The 17,478-nt window shown below is 46.8% G+C and overlaps 1 protein-coding gene across 1 annotated transcript; it reads left to right on the forward strand.

The window, feature by feature from the left end:
* Positions 1 to 5,022: 5,022 nt before the first annotated feature.
* tnnc1a (troponin C type 1a (slow)) lies at positions 5,023 to 8,752 on the forward strand. Its single transcript, XM_052057769.1, has 6 exons — positions 5,023 to 5,273; positions 6,312 to 6,342; positions 6,464 to 6,610; positions 7,451 to 7,565; positions 7,904 to 8,040; positions 8,289 to 8,752. Exons 1-6 carry the CDS (start codon positions 5,250 to 5,252, stop codon positions 8,318 to 8,320), a joined length of 486 nt encoding a protein of 161 aa, XP_051913729.1. The 5' UTR covers positions 5,023 to 5,249; the 3' UTR covers positions 8,321 to 8,752.
* The last annotated feature ends 8,726 nt before the right edge of the window (positions 8,753 to 17,478 follow it).

Below are 17,478 nucleotides of genomic sequence, written 5' to 3' on the forward strand. Positions count from 1 at the left end.
GTGGAGAGTGGAAAACATTTGACCACAGGAAGCTGCTGTGGTCGTGGCTTGTTCAATCTCAGATGCCAGGATCCAAAGCAAAGCCCCCCGAACCCATCCTTCATCCTGAACAACGCTCAGTATCTCTCAATTTCTGTTAACCTCCGGCTTGTGAAGCACATTTGCGGACCTGGCTTTGCTACAAAGTCACAGCCCGCCTGGTCAGAAGCTGCTGGCGGTCTGCTTGTCAGCGAGAGGCGGCTGAAAACGAAATGGAAATAAAATAGAAAGGACATTAAGAAAGAACAGAGGAAGAACGAGAGTGGGAGAGGCGCAGTCTCTTTCTTCCCTTTCAGCAATCAAGGAGGTGGTGACACAGGGGGTAAGAAGGAGGAGGAGGAAGGAGGAGGAAGCGTAAGACCTCTGCTTGGAGCTCAGCTGCATGTCAGACCTGATCATTATGTCACAAGATTGTTTCAATTGGGCTGTATGCTGTTTTATAGCAGTCGATGTTGACAATTGGCGGGCGGCTGATTGAGTGCTGCCTGCATCCGACATGCTGATGAATCTCGGAGATGTTTCTTCACTCGTTCGTGGCCAAATGTCTGTCTGATAGGTGCATTGTGGCAGCGGAGCTGCGCCTGCACATGTGCATGCTTATGCAACTTGCACATGAAGAGTGATGGCGTTCAGATGGACATGGACGTGTATTAACCCTGATTGTGCCCCCCCCCCCCCCCCCCCCCCCACCTTCAACTATCCCACCACGGCCGCCACCTGCGGCTCTGATTGGTGGAGGAGACAAAGAATAGAAAATGATATAGTCACTCCAAGGACCAAATGTGGCATGCAGGGGGTGGGCGGGTCAGAAAGGGAGGTGGAGTGTGTGTGCGTGTGTGTGTGTGTGCGTGTGTGCGTGCGTGCATGCGCGAGTGGGGGAAATAGCCCCACTCATCTTTCATTTTCTCCCCGCTACTACCCAGCAGAGTTACTATGGCAACCCCTCAAAAACGGCGTGCAGTGAATTGTGGATTTGAGATGCGGCGTCTGATTGCGTCGTGTAGAAGAAATGGCTGCCGCTTTCGTTATCCTTTTCACCCTTGTAAGAGGAAATTGGCGGAGAGGGCCAATGAAACAGCACACGGCATGTGCTTGCTTCCATGCGTCTGACAATCTTTGCAGACAAATAAAAAAAGACAAGCTTTACATGAGAAAGCGGGGCCTCCTGTTCGTCACTCCTGGAAGCCTGCGCACGCCGCTTTCTGACTGCAAACGATGGACCCGTGATGCCAATTCATTTTTGCTGCTCTTCAACAGAGACACACAAGATGTGTACTCTTTTTATCATGGCCAGTGGCCAAGAGACATGCAAGGACAACAGCATCACAAACCATGTTTAACTTGCAGCCCCTCCCCTCCTCCTCGCTGACCTGTGCCACTACCTGCGTGGCAGCCATGTGAGGTCTTTGTCAAGGCATTGTGCTGTGTGTGTCTGTATGTTGAGTGTGAGCTCTCTGAGTGGCAGCACGATGCTTGTAAGCCTTGCCAGTCCCCATTAGCATCCCATTATAAACCAGCATGATCGCTCGTCACTTTGAATGCCTGCTGCAGCATGCCGTGTACGTGTGTGTTTGAGAGAGAGAGAGAGAGAGAGAGAGAGAGAGACAGAGGGAGAGAGACAGAGAGAAAGAGAGAGAGAGAGAGAGAGACAGAGTGAAATGATTGAGGTGGCCTCGTTTCAAAGAAGCATGACAAGAGAGCAATGTTTCGCGCTGTCTACTATTCAATTTCAATGTTTCTGCAAGTGCTTTGGTTGGTTTGTTTGACCCAGATTTCTCACCAACCCCACTGTTGGTAAATTGGATTTCCGGAGGCAGTCTTGCGCCTAATATTACGTTCAGGGGACATGAAGTGAACAGCGCCATCTGCTGAGCGGAATCTCCCGGCACGCCAGCGAACAAAAATCTCACAAAAATTGGATGGACATGTCAATTTATGGCATCTAAAATAGGGATGGGCAACTTGAATGCTGGACGGGGTCACAATTTTTCATCAGTGCTACCTGGGGGCCACATAGGACCAACCAGATGGTTGACAAAAATGCTATTTTCATGTATTTCATTTTTGATTATCCATTTTTCACGACTACAGTATAACCCAACAACAAAGGGTTTGCAAAAGGAAAAAAAAACACAACAAAACAACCACACACTGTAATCCCTCCCTGATAAAAATGTACATTCAAAGATGGCACTAAAATGCTGAACAAGGAGCCAACATTTTTCACAAAAATCAATATACTCCTCATTTTGATACTATTGAAGTACAGTACTATGTTTGTCCGGCGTATGATTCACCTCTTACCTCCCCGCCCCACAAATGTGGCTTTTTCATGTTGCAGTAAAGGGCAGTAGAAGACCCAATATAACAATGAGTACAACCACAGAATGTCTGCCATTGAGTGGTGAGTTGTGATATTACAACATAAACCTCTCCATAATCACAGTTTGGCACCTGTGGATTCGCATATTCAGTTTTTTCCCAACATTTTCTCACATTTTGGATTTTCCCTGGTTTTCTGGGATTGAAAAAAAAGATCCCCCCTCTCATTTTCCTTTTTTTTTTAAATTGGAGTCAAACATCTGTCAGTTGGCATAGAAAGGTGAACAAATATATCTTATTTGTATGGAATAAAAAATGTATCTGATCAATTTAGTGAAATTTGACAATTTCCCACTGCACACCTTAGGCACTCGCTCATTTTGTCGAAATACTTGACTTTGCATAAAAGGACTCAAATTCATAAAGTATAACATACTTTTGGGGGAAACACTTCATTAACATTAAACTAACCTGCATAAACATTGATTGATTGTGTTCAAACACAAGAAATTGTCTGTTGTTATGAATGTGAGTGTCAATGCCAGGCCAGTCACTGATTGGCAGGTGATCAGTCTGCAATGATGAATGGAGGAAGTCCTGAAGATCTGAAGGCGTATGCTTGCATTGGCTTTCTCGGAATCGATTTTAAAACACAAATTCACTCAAATGTGTCCATTTGTGCCATGGCTTCAAATGCAATAAACGCTGGTGGAATTTCAAAGGAAAAAAAAATAAGAGTCCCCTTTGTGGCTTCCATGTCTTGCCTGCTTCCATATAATCCACATCAGCGCTGTCAAATTCTGTCAGGTTCCAGTGAAAAGCTGTTGGTGGATTATCCACACAAACAGCCACATCTGCAGGAAACGTGTTTTTAGTTTTGATGCAGAGAAGAGTTTTGACAGGAAATAAGATCAATCGTGCTTTGTTGTCATCAATTACGCATGCCTAAGTAAGAAACTGTCATCACTGAATTTTGTCTCCATGCATCCTTCCATCAAGCTAGTTGTACTTGGTTTCTTTTTAAATCCTGATTAGGTTGTGGGGCATCTTGAGACAATAGAGCTCAGTCTCGAGGATTCTGCTCTTCTCTATCAATCCATTTTGAATTATTTTGGGACATTTTAAGAGAAGCGACAAGCTGTGATCTGTTTCTCACAACTGTGTTTTGTGAGCAAACCAAAAGGGGCCTTATTTTGTGCCCAGGTTTAGCACCAAGTGCAGTCAAACTTTGCACATTTCTGGCGTTTTCTCGTAGACAGGCGCATCTGAACGGGGGGCATTTGCACCGTTGTGAGAGTTAAAACAGCCGACTTACTTCTGGGCCAATGAAAGTGCCTGCACCGATTCCTTTTAATTGCGTCGCAGGAGAGGTGCGCGCCAGTTTTTGACATTGCGGAAGCAGAAATCGACTGGCAAAAAATTAATGTTTTTGGAATTAACGATTCTCACAGTTTTACAGGCTTGTTACAGATATGTTCACATATTTCTTTTTTATGAAGATGTACTGCTTGATTTTACAGTGTGCTGCGGACCACGTGGCACACGCTCCTCCATGCATGTATTTTTTTTCTTCTAAATAACCACACTAACTGGGTAGTAGGTGGAATTCCCACACTATTTAAATAACCAACTGACCGATAAATCAAATGTGTTGGTGGAGTTCCGGGGTGCGCGTTGATGGGCTCACGATTGACCACACGCGTGCGTCTATGGTGTCAGTGACACAGAAAAGTATTTAATCCCTAACACATAGTCTAAGAAAGCACACATCAAGCCGATGAATATGGACAGAGCTCTGGGTCAGGAATTGTTCCGTGAGGGTCGCGAGGCAGAGTGGCAAAGACGCTTTTCCCTGGCCTCACCTTTAAAAAATCCTTCAACAAGAGTGTGCCTATCTGTGTGTTGTGTGTGTGTGTGTGTGTGTGTGTGTGTGTGTGTTTGTTCCGTTATTGTCTCCAGGTAGGGGCAAATGGTCTGCGAGGACAATCCCGGTGAGAACAACTGCATCTGCCAGATTAGGTGCGAATTGGCTTTCTATTGTGAGTCTCAGTTTGATGTGGATATGCTCTTCTAGCTTTTGGCCGCCTTTTGCTGTCTGGAAGCGGTCATGCTGCTGGGGGAGCCCTTTGAAGCGCTGATAGTGACCTCCAGTCCAGGGGAAAAAATATGGATATAAAATATGGAAAAAATAAGGCCTCCTCCCCCTTGCTCCTGACACCTTGCCTGCACCGCCCGTTCCTCAAATCTCTCATTTACACTCAGCAACACATCATTATTTGCAGTCACACCTTCCGAAGTTTCACCCGAATTAACAGGACGTCAGCACTGACACAAAAGCAAGTATTTTGTGACTGTATGAAAAATTGCAATACGGCAACGTGAAAGCCTTTACTGTACTGCGGATGAAGTCCCTGACGGTGCTGCCACATTTCCGAGTCTCTCTCCGGATCTTTGTGCTCTGCTTAGCCTCGCTCCTCGGCTTCTTCCCCCTCAACGCTCTCCAGAGCTGGCTGTGTCTCTCGTTCACTCCTGGAGGAATGTTGAGTGTCTCTTTAGCCCCCTCCCAAAAGATTAAGCCCCTCCACACTCCCCTCTCCTCTCGTCATTCCATTCCCTAGTACGCCCCCCCACCCCCGAAGAGTTGCTGCATTTTTATCTGAGCCCAGTGATTGTGACGGATTGGCCGCATGACACACGGACACAGACACACATTTGTGGACGCGCGGCGAGGGGAGGCTGCCCACGGCTGGGGAGGGACCAGACAACGGCGGGCTGCGGCTATAAAACCTTGCCATGATGAGGCCAGCGTCCTGCCCTGAGCTGGACAGTACCCACTTCCTTTCTGCCTGTAGGACACCGCCAAGACAGGCAGCAGACCAGCCTCCAACATGAACGACATCTACAAGGCAGCGGTACGTCCCTACACAATCGTGGGCGCGTTTGCTCGGGCGATCGCCGACGCTATCAACTTCTGGGCAACATTTGCTTCATGGTTGCAACTGCCAAGAAGTTACTAATCTGTTTATGGTTTCCCCATACACGATGCTTTATGTTGCCATTTGACTTGAACGGTTTCCATCAGCGGCTGGTGATGATCCGACCTCTCCATGTTGGCCCATTTGACCCCAGTCAGTCCTGAGAGAGGAACCCCTCAGGAGCTTTCTGCCAACTTCATTCATGACTCCAAATGGATCAGTCCAATTTCGCATTTGCTAATTTGGGCTGGTTGCTTAGTGGTGCTCTGGTGCCGGAGAGGGGCTTTGAGGTTTAGAAAGCCCAATCCCATCAAGCCTCACCCGACCCCCCCCCCCCCCCACCCCAGCTCAGGGCTGAATTCCAGCTTTATCTGGGAGTCCGTCCGCCTCTGCGTGGACCAACGGCTGTCTGCCCCGTCCTCATCCATGCCAAAGAAGCAGTGCAGCTGAAACAGGAAACGCACACGGGAATGTTTCTTACAAATGAGTGTGTGCTGTGGATTGATTCTTTCACGTCTATCATCCCTTGCGGGAGGGGTGCATTTAATTTATGGTGGACAGAGTAAACTCTTACATAAGCAGCTGTCTCCTTCTCTCATTCGCGGTAGCTTTTCCTGGATTATCGTTCTATTGTTGCGCCAGAGCCTCAAGCTATGCTAATTTAAAACACGGTGTATTCTGTCCTTTATCAGCAGTTCCTGATCCTCCTGCCTATTTTTACCCTCGCCTCTTACTGGCTCACACTTGACATATCGAGTCTGTGTTTTGTCAGGGATGGCCCGGGGTTTCCAACTAAAAATATCACCTTTGTTTGGGAGAAAAGTGATGGAAAAGTAGACTTCGCATGGGCCGATTTGAAACATTGCTGCGGGAACGTGATTTTATGAGTCGGTGGTGTGTTTGAAAGCGGCACATAACTGAAAACAAATCAGAGAGTCTTTTGCCAAAATACACACTCTCGTGTACTGTTTGCAGGTGGAGCAGCTGACGGAGGAACAGAAAAATGGCAAGTGACTTGAGCGTAAACCTTATATTTCATTTCATAACAACTCAAGCGAAACCTTTTCTGTACTTATGAATGAAATGCCATGTTTTCTTGTCGCTAATGCGTCGGGCTGTTTTTGCAGAGTTCAAGGCCGCGTTTGACATTTTTGTCCAAGATGCAGAAGATGGCTGCATTAGCACCAAGGAGCTGGGCAAGGTGATGAGGATGCTGGGCCAAAACCCCACGCCGGAGGAGCTGCAGGAGATGATTGATGAGGTGGATGAAGACGGTAAATCAGACAGTGGCTGTTTTGATAGGAAAAGAAAAGGGTGGGGCGCCTACTTCTTGGGTACTTCAGCAAATTCCTGGCACAGAGAAATTTCATATAACTGCTAAGGAGCATGGAAAGGTGCGATGTGTCACAACATGAAACAACGGCACTCTCTGTTATTATCTGAAGAACTTCCAAATTTAAAAATCCAATCCCAAAACCTTTTGTGTCACAATTTGGTAAATGTCATATTTTTTTCAGTCCACACCCAAGCCTCTTATTTTTTACTGAGGATTGACCGATCTAAAGTGTTGAAAACTCTTTGATGATGCAACGGGAATGGTTGAGCAAGCATGCTATTTTTGGGGTCTCCTGGAAAGTGATGCTTTTGGAGGTACGTGGATCCCGCCCGATGCCGGCCATATATTGACATGCCTCATGCAGCCTATGTGTGTTGTCATCAAGTGATTAACATTTTTAGTGAGTGAGACATATAGCCCGAGGGTGGATTTGCAAAGAATCTGTGAGGTACACAATCATTTGTCCATCCAGTCATTTTCTAAATGCTGTCAGGTGACTGTGAGAGAGAGGCGGCGACCACCCTGGACTGGTCACCAGCTTATTGCGAGGCACTCAATTACAACAACATCACAAGTTTATCGAGACTTATTTTACACTGCACTACCTTGATCTGGTGGAGCAGTGCCAGATTTGCCTCAAAAGCAAAATACTGAAATCATAGAACCAATGTCTGATTGTTACTTAGCCGGAGCATTTTTTGCTAATCCCAACGATGAAAGGTGATGAAGTCCAAGATGAACCTGAGTCAACTATTTAGTCAAGTGTGTCTCTGCGCAGGGAGCGGCACGGTGGACTTTGACGAGTTCCTGGTCATGATGGTGAGATGTATGAAGGACGACAGCAAAGGGAAGTCCGAGGAGGAACTGGCGGAATTGTTTCGTATGTTTGACAAGTGGGTTTCTCCATTTCTAAAGTTGACTGCAACAAAGCTTTTATTATAATGAGATGTAACCAACACGACCAGACTGGTAATCAAGTTGCTATGTTACGTGCACTGACAAGAGCACCACTAAGCCCAGCAGTTACTCCTTCATGCTTCTTGGCAGCCAACAACATTCAAGCGGCCCCATGGTGTGAGCCAGACAGCTCGTCTTCCAAACTGAAGCATCACAAACAATTCGATGCAAGATGGGATCAATTAGCAATCACACTGGCTCACGCTGTACCACGCCATACATGCAGTCATGTGTTGTTGTTGTTTTTTTTTTTTTTTCACATGTGATTGCGCAGAAACGCAGATGGCTACATCGACTTGGACGAGTTGAAAATGATGCTGGAATCAACAGGAGAAGCGATTACTGAGGACGACATCGAGGAACTGATGAAAGACGGGGACAAGAACAACGACGGCAAAATTGACTACGACGGTGAGTCGTCGCAAGTCACTCATAGTCTGCAGTGCTTTCTTTTGTCACTCGTGTGAAGCTCACGTGTGATCATGAAAAAAGGAAAGTTTCGGCAGCCCCAAGTCCGCTGTGTTTTGAATATGTTGTGAATCTTCTTGGGACTCATCTATTGCACGGATCACCTTTTTGTATCACTTGCACACTGTGGAACGAGCAAGAGATGAGTTATTCTTATTTGGCGTTTTTGTCGCTGTTCGCTCATTTTGCAGAGTTCTTGGAGTTCATGAAAGGAGTGGAGTAATTCATCACAGCAGAAGCTTATTTTTGTATTCCTCTGTCACATCTGGAAAACTGAAAGCTGACTTGGGATGCAGCTTTGGAACGACTGCAAGATTTTCTGCATCTGACTCTTGCTTTTGTCTTTTTCCGACCATCTCCACTTGCATCGTTGTAAATACAATTTGTAACTATATTTTGTTCCCACGTATCCTGAATTTGTGTAAATGACATAATCCATTTGAAATCTTTTTTTCTTTTGTATGTCGGAAGTTCCTTCTCTGAGTCTCTACAGTGACTTTAAGACCATATTTCGTGATGCACATGGCAAACATTTTTATATGGTTGAGGCACCCCTCAGGACTTGTTGTTTCCCTTCTCATAGCCTTGGAAAGCACGCGTTTGACTATGTGCTTGGAATGTACGGTCAAGAAATAAATAAGAGCCATTTGTCAGAGCACTTTGATTCGTCCTATTTTACTTCCACATAACAATCACTCGAATATTTTCTTTCCACATGCTCTATATCCTCATGACTAATTCTAAACGTGGATCTCACATCCGTAGCCGCTTGTTTCTTCTGCTAGAGTCGGCCGCTTGTCTGTGGCACACATGCGATTCAAATGGCTGCTGCGCGATTCTCTTTCCTTTTGGGACAGGAGCTATTTATGTCTAATCATGTTGGTGCCCATGTTAGGGGATCTGGAATGACTGTCTTGGTGTTGACAATCCAATGCCTTTGTCCTTATAAAGAACTAGAAACGTGTTGCAGACCTCAGTGCACTGTCCCCGCGGAGGGTTGGATGACAACTGCCAACCGGTTGAGCCCTGGTGACCAACCCTCGAACATCTTGGGCCAAATACCTTTTAAACTAATTGATTCCGAAGACCCCTCCGTGAGTCGTCACCTTACCGTGGTGGAGGGGTTTGTGTGTCCCAATGATCCTAGGAGCTAAGTTGTCTGAGGCTTTATGCCCCTGGCAAGGGCACCCATGGCAAACAGGTTCTAGGTGAGGGGCCAGACAAAGCACGGCTCAAAGACCCCTTATGATGAGAAAAATATATGGACCAAGGTTTCCCTTGCCCGGACGCGGGTCACCGGGGCCCCCCTCTGGAGCCAGGCCTGGAGGTGGAGCTCGTTGGCAAGCGCCTGGTGGCCGGGCCTACACCCATGGGGCCCGGCCGGGCACAGCCCGAAGAGGCAACGTGGGTCCCCCTTCACATGGGCTCACCACTCATGAGAGGGGCCAAAGGGGTCGTGTGCAATGTGAGCTGGGCGGCAGCCAAAGGCGGGGACCCTGGCGGTCCGATCCTCGGCTGCAGAAGCTAGCTCTTGGGACATGGAATGTCACCTCTCTGGCAGGGAAGGAGCCCGAGCTGGTGTGTGAGGCAGAGAATTTCCGACTGGATATAGTCGGACTTGCCTCCACACACAGCCTGGGTTCTGGTACCAGTTCCCTCGAGAGGGGTTGGACTCTCTTCCACTCCAGAGTTGCTCACGGTGAGAGGCGCAGAGCAGGTGTGGGCATACTCATTGCCCCCCGGCTCAGTGCCTGTACATTGGGGTTCACACCGGTAGACGAGAGGGTTGCCTCCCTCCGCCTTCGGGTGGGTGGACGGGTCCTGACTGTTGTTTGTGCATATGCACCAAACAGCAGCTCAGCATACCCACCCTTTTTGGAGTCCTTGGAGGGTGTGCTGGAGAGTACTCCTGCTGGGGACTCCCTTCTTCTGCTGGGGGACTTCAATGCTCACGTGGGCAATCACAGTGAGACCTGGAGGGGCGTGATTGGGAGGAACGGCCCCCCCGATCAGAACTCGAGTGGTGTTTTCTTATTGGACTTCTGTGCTCGTCATGGATTGTCCATAATGAACACCTTGTTCAAACATAAGGATGTCCATATGTGCACATGGCACCAGGACACCCTAGGCCGCAGTTCGATGATCGACTTTGTAGTTGTATCATCGGATTTCCGGCCGCATGTTCTGGACACTCGGTTGAAGAGAGGGGTGGAGCTGTCAACTGATCACCACCTGGTGGTGAGTAGGCTCAGATGGTGGAGGAAGACGCCGGTCCGCCCTGGCAGACCGAAACGTATTGTGAGGGTTTGTTGGGAGCATCTGGCGGAATCCCCTGTCAGAAGGAATTTCAACTCCCATCTCCGACAGAGCTTTTCCCATGTTCCGGGGGAGACGGGGGACATTGAGTCCAAGTGGGCCATGTTCCGTGCCATCGCGTGGTCAACAGGGAGAGTGCCTCTGGATTGGCAGACCGGGGTGGTAGTCCCTCTTTTTAAAAAGGGGGACCAGAGGGTGTGTTCCAACTGCACAGGGATCACATTCCTCAGCCTCCCTGGTAAGGTCTATTCAGGGGTGCTGGAGAGGAGGGTCCGTCAGGAAGTCGAGCCTCAGATTGAGGAGGAGCAGTGTGGTTTTTGTCCCGGCCGTGGAACAGTGGACCAGCTCTACACCCTTAGCAGGGTCCTCGAGGGTATGTGGGAATTCACCCAACCAGTCTACATGTGTTTTGTGGACTTGGAGAAGGCGTTTGACCGTGTCCCTCGGGGAGTTCTGTGGGGGGTGCTTCGTGGGTATGGGGTACCGAACCCCCTGATACGGGCTGTTCGGTCACTATACCACCGATGTCAGAGTTTGGTTCGCATTGCCGGCAGTAAGTCGTTTCCAATGGGGGTAGGACTCCGCCAAGGCTGCTCTTTGTCGCCGATTCTGTTCATAACCTTTATGGACAGAATTTCTAGGCGCAGCCGAAGCATTGAGGGGGTCCGTTTTAGGGGCCTCAGTATTGCATCCCTGGTTTTTGCAGATGATGTGGTGCTGTTGGCTCCTTCAAACAGGGCTCTCCAACTCTCACTGGAGCGTTTCGCAGCCGAGTGTGAAGCGGTTGGGAAGATCAGCACCTACAAATCGGAAACCATGGTCCTCAGTCGGAAAAGGGTGGAGTGCGCCCTCTGGGTCGAGGAGGAGATCTTGCCCCAGGTGGAGGAGTTCAAGTATCTTGGGGTCTTGTTCACGAGTGGGGGCAGGAGGGAGCGGGAGATCGACAGGTGGATCGGTGCAGCGTCTGCTGTGATGCGGACGTTGTATCGGTCTGTCGTGGTGAAGAAGGAGCTGAGCCAAAGGGCGAAGCCCTCAATTTACTGGTCGATCTACATTCCAACCCTCATCTATGGTCACGAGCTATGGGTCGTGACCGAAAGATCGAGATCCCGGTTACAAGCGGCCGAAATGAGTTTTCTCCGCAGGGTGTGCGGGCTCTCCCTTAGAGATAAGGTGAGAAGCTCGGTCATCCGGGAGGGGCTCAGAGTCGAGCCGCTTCTCCTCCACATCGAGAGGAGCCAGATGAGGTGGCTTGGGCATCTGTTTCGGATGCCTTCTGAGCGCCTCCCTAGTGAGGTGTTCCAGGCATGACCCACCGGGAGGAGACCCAGAGGAAGACCGAGGACACGCTGGAGAGACTATGTTACCCAGCTGGCCTGGGAACGTCTCAGGATCCCCCGGGGAGAGCTGGAAGAAGTAGCTAGGGAGAGGGAAGTCTGGGCTTCCCTGCTAAAGCTGTTGCCCCTGCGACCCGGCCCCGGATAAGCGGTAGATGATGGATGGATGGATGATTCCGAAGAAGGATGAGGCTTGAAATTGAGCTCTTGTGCTTCTTTTCTGGGCGTCAGATTTACCAGAAGCGAAATCAACCTCTATTTTCATCCATTGTTCCATACACGGTACAAGTTCATGCCTGCTTGTGAAGGGCGAGGAGGACAAGCAGGAAGAAAAAAAAATGTTGGCATTTTACACGCCAGAGCTGGATGAGTCAGGCAGTTACTGCAAATGCAGTTACAGCGCGCCCACCACTTGATGTCAGCAGTCTGCCGGTGTCAAGAAAAGCTTTGACGCTGTGTTTTGCCCACTGAGAGGTTCGGTGACAAGCCAACAATTTGTGCTGCCATAAAAGAATTGTCGATGATCACGCATTGACTGATCATGTAATCCTTCACTGTCTTTAATATTTACGACTGGAAATTGACTTGCTTCATATTTCAATAAATAAGTTGTTTTGGTTGTTTGTTTGTTTACGTCAGGGACCAGTACAGCAAAGGATAAACGTTGAACAAGCTAGTAGTTTTTTAGCTAATTTCTACCTGTAGCCCCAACTTAAAAAAAAGATTGGAAAGGTTCAAGGAAAATTAGATTCGGAGTGACAACCGCAGCCACTTATACGGAGAAAAATTGAGACCACCCTTGTTTCTCCAGTTTCCTGTTCATTTTAAACACCTAGTACAATACAATAAAAGCTACATTTGTTTGACCCAATAGAACAACGACAATAAAATCAGCTCATAAGAGTTAACTTTAAGAGATGATCGAGACATTTTTCAATGGTTTTCCTGGCAATTATCAAAATAACAGCTCAAGTTCATACACGAATAACTGTGACTGTTGGACTGCATACATAAAAAACAGCAAACCAGTTGCTGTTGGTTAAGTTTTCAAAATGAGGACACACAACCATGCCACGATACTGACAGTGCCCAGCCTCAGCCACGCACAACACACCAACATTTTCTTCCACAGTCCTCTTATGACCACTGTGGTGTGGTTGTGTGGTTGGGGGAGCTGACACCTACAGTGTATTTGTCGGCATTTTTATCAGGGTCTTTGATCAGAGGGCTTCAGCCCCCCAAAAATAGACATAACAATTCCACTCCACACACGGATTGCATCTCACTCACATTTAGTGCATTGATAACATATGGGTTAATCAATGCTGACAGGTTTTATTTGTGGTCCTTTGGAGTAGGCTCGAAGATCTGTGATGTTCTTCAATTCATTGTGTGTGTGTGGGGGGGGGGGGGGTATAGCAGTGAGTGAGTAGATGAATGTATTTCATGATGTCAGTGTTCTGACTTGTGACAAAGTTTCGCCCTCTCAGTCCACCCCCCCCCCCCCCCAGCTCCCCCGAGGGTCCTGTCAACACCATTCAGTCCCGCTGGCCACGGTCCTGCGTCGCACAGCTGCACTGTGGACGGGCTGGTGAATAAACAAGGCGACATCGATTGGCTGCGCTTCCTCTCGTCACAAAGTGCATTTGTGAAGTCGCTAAGCCGGTGTGTGCGGTGTGGAAGAGGTCGAGTGGTGCTCTCCCCGCCATCAATGGGAGGCCCGGCAGCAGCAGAGTTGTGTGTGAATGAATGTGGGGTGTGGCGCCATAAACTGCAGGCTCTTATGCAAGCTCAGCCTGATGACTCATGCTGGATGTTATTATCACACATTGCAGTTTAAGGAGGCACCTTCACCACCGTGGATTCCGGTGACACAAAAGGTAGCATGAGACCAGCGTGACAGAGGAGTGACGCCGATGAGATATAAAAAGATTTACTGTCAATAACAGCAATATAGAGTACACCGTCAGCATTCTGTAACTGATTTCATTCCGTTTTATTCAACCAGTGTGTGTGATCAGTGGGTAAGGTTGAGTCTCACAAACACAGCACATACTACCTCTGTATTCATTTCCTTTATCTGCAAGTGATTCATTGACATTCATCATGCATCATGAAATTGGGCTACCAGATGTGTCAGTGAACTGTGCCAACAATGTGATGCTTTTATAACCTATTCCCAACACTGTCTGATTGATAGCGTTATAAAAGGAGTCACAAAATCCTCGGCAGAGTGCGGACTAGCCGGGATACCGTGCGGATGAGGGTGTTAACCACTTATGCCATCTTTGTTTTGTGCCACCCACACAGGAAGCCCTCAAGTGACGGTTCCCTTCTTTCTCGCCTCTCGTTATCACACTGTGTAAAAAAGGTGTCATGACGCCAACTAAAACAAAATAAACGTTCCTCTTTTGTTAGCTCCTACTGTATTAAAAAACAACTGCTTTAGTTGTGCTGTTAATCACTTCAGACCAAGACAGAGTACTATTGAAGCCTAAAATGACCATCCATCAATTACAAAAAGTTGGGAAAGTGCCATCTTTGGTTGAGAAAGAGGTAGGCTGTTTGAGTTGTCATAAATACACAACGAGGAAGTGGAAGATGACACAAAAAGAGAGCGGAAGGCCTGCAAATCCAGCTTGAACAGACAGAATATTGTATGGTAACGCTCCAACCCACTTGTGGGGCTGAGAACACTGAAGTACTGTCTCTGCACTGTCTGGACATAATGGCCCACACAACAGCAAGCCCCAAAGACACAGAATTTGCAAATTCCACAATAACTAGTCATTGATTCAAATGAATGATGATGATTGTTGAGCTTGATTGTACCACTGGAGTCTTTATCTGTTTTTACCACTTTCCAAAGGGAAATCGCGGCAAGAAATATGGGCTACCAAACCTACTCTTCTGATGAGTTGTGCACCTAGGCAGGGCAAGGCAGTTTTATTTTTATAGCACGTTTCATTCACGAGGCAACTCAATGTGCGTCACACAAGCAAAAGCTACAAGCTACAGCTACAAGTATTGACAAACACAACGGTCAACGACATTCAAAAGCAAAGCAGACAAAACCAAAGCAGCTTTAAAAAACAATTGAAAGAATGTAATTTGACAACATTGGAATCACATAAACGGAAAGCTTTAAAAACAGTTCAAAGTAAAGAAATAAAAGTGGTTTTCTAGAATTTAGAGTACATTCATTAAAAAGATAAGGAAAGAAAAAAATAGCTACATTTTTGATAGTCCTCTTGATCCGTTGTGCTTGAACTAGGTCAAATATCACATGTGAAACTAAATTTTAAAGTCAGATACAAAAAAGTAACAAATTTCTCTCTACTCCAAACAATTTCAACATAACTCAGTTTTTACATGAATACTTGTATATTTTCATCAGGATTTTTTTTTTCAGATCATAAAACAGAATTTTGGTCAGCAGCTAAATTGAGCATCCTGAGTCCCCTTTTTGGGCTCATGTATCCAATCTGTACAGCAAGCAGCATGTGGCCTTCCGTGAAGTATACCAATAAAGCAGGCGGCCGAGTAGCTCCCAGATCTGCCTCCTGCACCACTCCGGCGCTAAAAACGCATGACAGAACGATGACCTTTGTGTTCTGCGTTGAGTGAGCCATGTCAGAAAACACCAGCGCCCCCTTTCAATCGCTTGGCCACAGACTCAAGTACAAACATGCACATTTGTTCCCGTACACTTGTGAGCTCAGTCTACTGTAAAGTGGCGGATGGTGGAATTGGCCCAGACTAGAGACTTCTGCTAGTAACAGATGGACTGGGTTCGCTCCACCACCAGGACTCCATGTGGCTCTGCTTCACACACGACCTATATTCTCATGGACAAATGTGTCGCTTAGCTTGCACTGCATAGGGCATATTGTCCATTACCCTCCAAGGACACGTCACAATAGGGGACTATAGGGTCCGTTGTTGTTTTGATACGGATACAGTACATTTACTAAAAATCAAATAGGGTTGCAATGTGGTTCTGGAATACTGCACAACATGATGGTTGTCTTCACATTTCATCTTATAGTATGGTTACAAAATCAAACACAGTGGTGCCTTGTACAGCCTTTATTGTGTCCTGTCGTGCTGGGGGTGAGGGAATCTGACCCCATCGCATGTATTGGCAAGAATGAAGAACAGAAAATGGCTTCAATCTCAAATAAAAGGAGATTAAGGCATCCACATTCCAATACAAGTATAGATGATTCAGTGACAGCAGAGCTATTCCTGTCACCGAACGTAGCCATTAAAAGTATTCAAGGAACTCCCTTTTGGGCATGTCAGCTGCCATCATGGTTTGGAGCAAGCATGGAAGGTATCCTGATTATCCAACCGGGCCATGAAGCTAAACCTATAAAGTGGCGTCTTTCAAAAAAGATGACAATATATGCATGGTGTCATCGCTGCCCAGTGTCATGATGTCATCTATGTTGAGATTAGGATTATTTTACCCTGCCGTGACCATCTGATGGACAAGCAAAGGAGCACACAGAGAAATGCTGTTATTCAAACTGTGGCTCTTCTTTCCCAACAACAACATTACTTTGGCCCTTCTCTAGAAAAATGACTGCATCTATTCCTCAAATTAAATAAATAGATTTCTGTGGCAAATGTGAAATTCAGGAAGAGGCAGCTGTGAGCAACATACTGTCAGCCATGCAGTATGATAAGCATGCTCTTATGACCACAGCAGATGTGATTGTAAACCAGGAACGACTGGCTTAGATACCACATAAACACATTGCAAATGGGCCTTGACACCCAGCTCAAATCCCAGCGGCCTCATGCACATCTGCTTGCACAACTATGAATGCTGAGCGAGCACATGTGGCAATGAAAAAAAGATGCAGTCTAGATTTAATCATCTCACCGATCTTCGTACTACGTTCGGAAGTGGAGCCCATCCCATCCAATACTAATATAGATGCCAAATATCATATTCAGTAGTTCTCACAATGTCCGGATGAAGAAGAGATCAAAATGTTGGAAAAGCCAAATGGTCCTAAACCCTGATTTATTTTATTAATTGATGGCCTTCAGAGATTTGACTTTGTCCGCTATATAAATTAACTGACAATTCGGCAGTTCACTTAACAAAAAAATAAAATAAAATAAAAAATGATAACAACATATAATTTCAGTTCGTAAGAATTTGGTTGCCATTCAGTTGAAGAGATTTTAACATTATACTACGACTCGTGTATATATATAAATGACAGAATGGCTTCGGTCCGGTCGACACGAAAGATATGCTTCATGGAATATGAACCCAGTAGCGCTCTGAGCTCCGCAGACTCGGGTCCATCAGTGGAGCCCAGAGATCAAAGCAAACACGGTGCATCAGCATTCAGCTGCTCTGCTGCACGCAAATGGAATAATATGCCAACAGAACTCAAGTACCTGTATTTTCGATATCTGTACTTCAAGGGCTTCTCAGTTCAATATAAGGGAGCGTAAAACTGAACCGGTACTTGAAATGAGGAAAGATGCTGTTGCAAGAAATCAACCGTGACCTAGCAGGGACAAAAAAAGCGATATAGAGCGTGGGGCAAAGTGTACAGGCCACTACTTTTGACCACACATTTGACCTCAACAACCTATAGCACCGCTTGATCAAAATGATTTACAACCTTTTACAGATATACAGTACATCAAACGGTGTCTTAAATTAGGCTTGAATAAATGTGTCTGTGTCTTGTGGACGATC

This window comes from Hippocampus zosterae, chromosome 2 (assembly GCF_025434085.1).
Source record: "Hippocampus zosterae strain Florida chromosome 2, ASM2543408v3, whole genome shotgun sequence".
Taxonomy (NCBI): domain Eukaryota; kingdom Metazoa; phylum Chordata; class Actinopteri; order Syngnathiformes; family Syngnathidae; genus Hippocampus; species Hippocampus zosterae.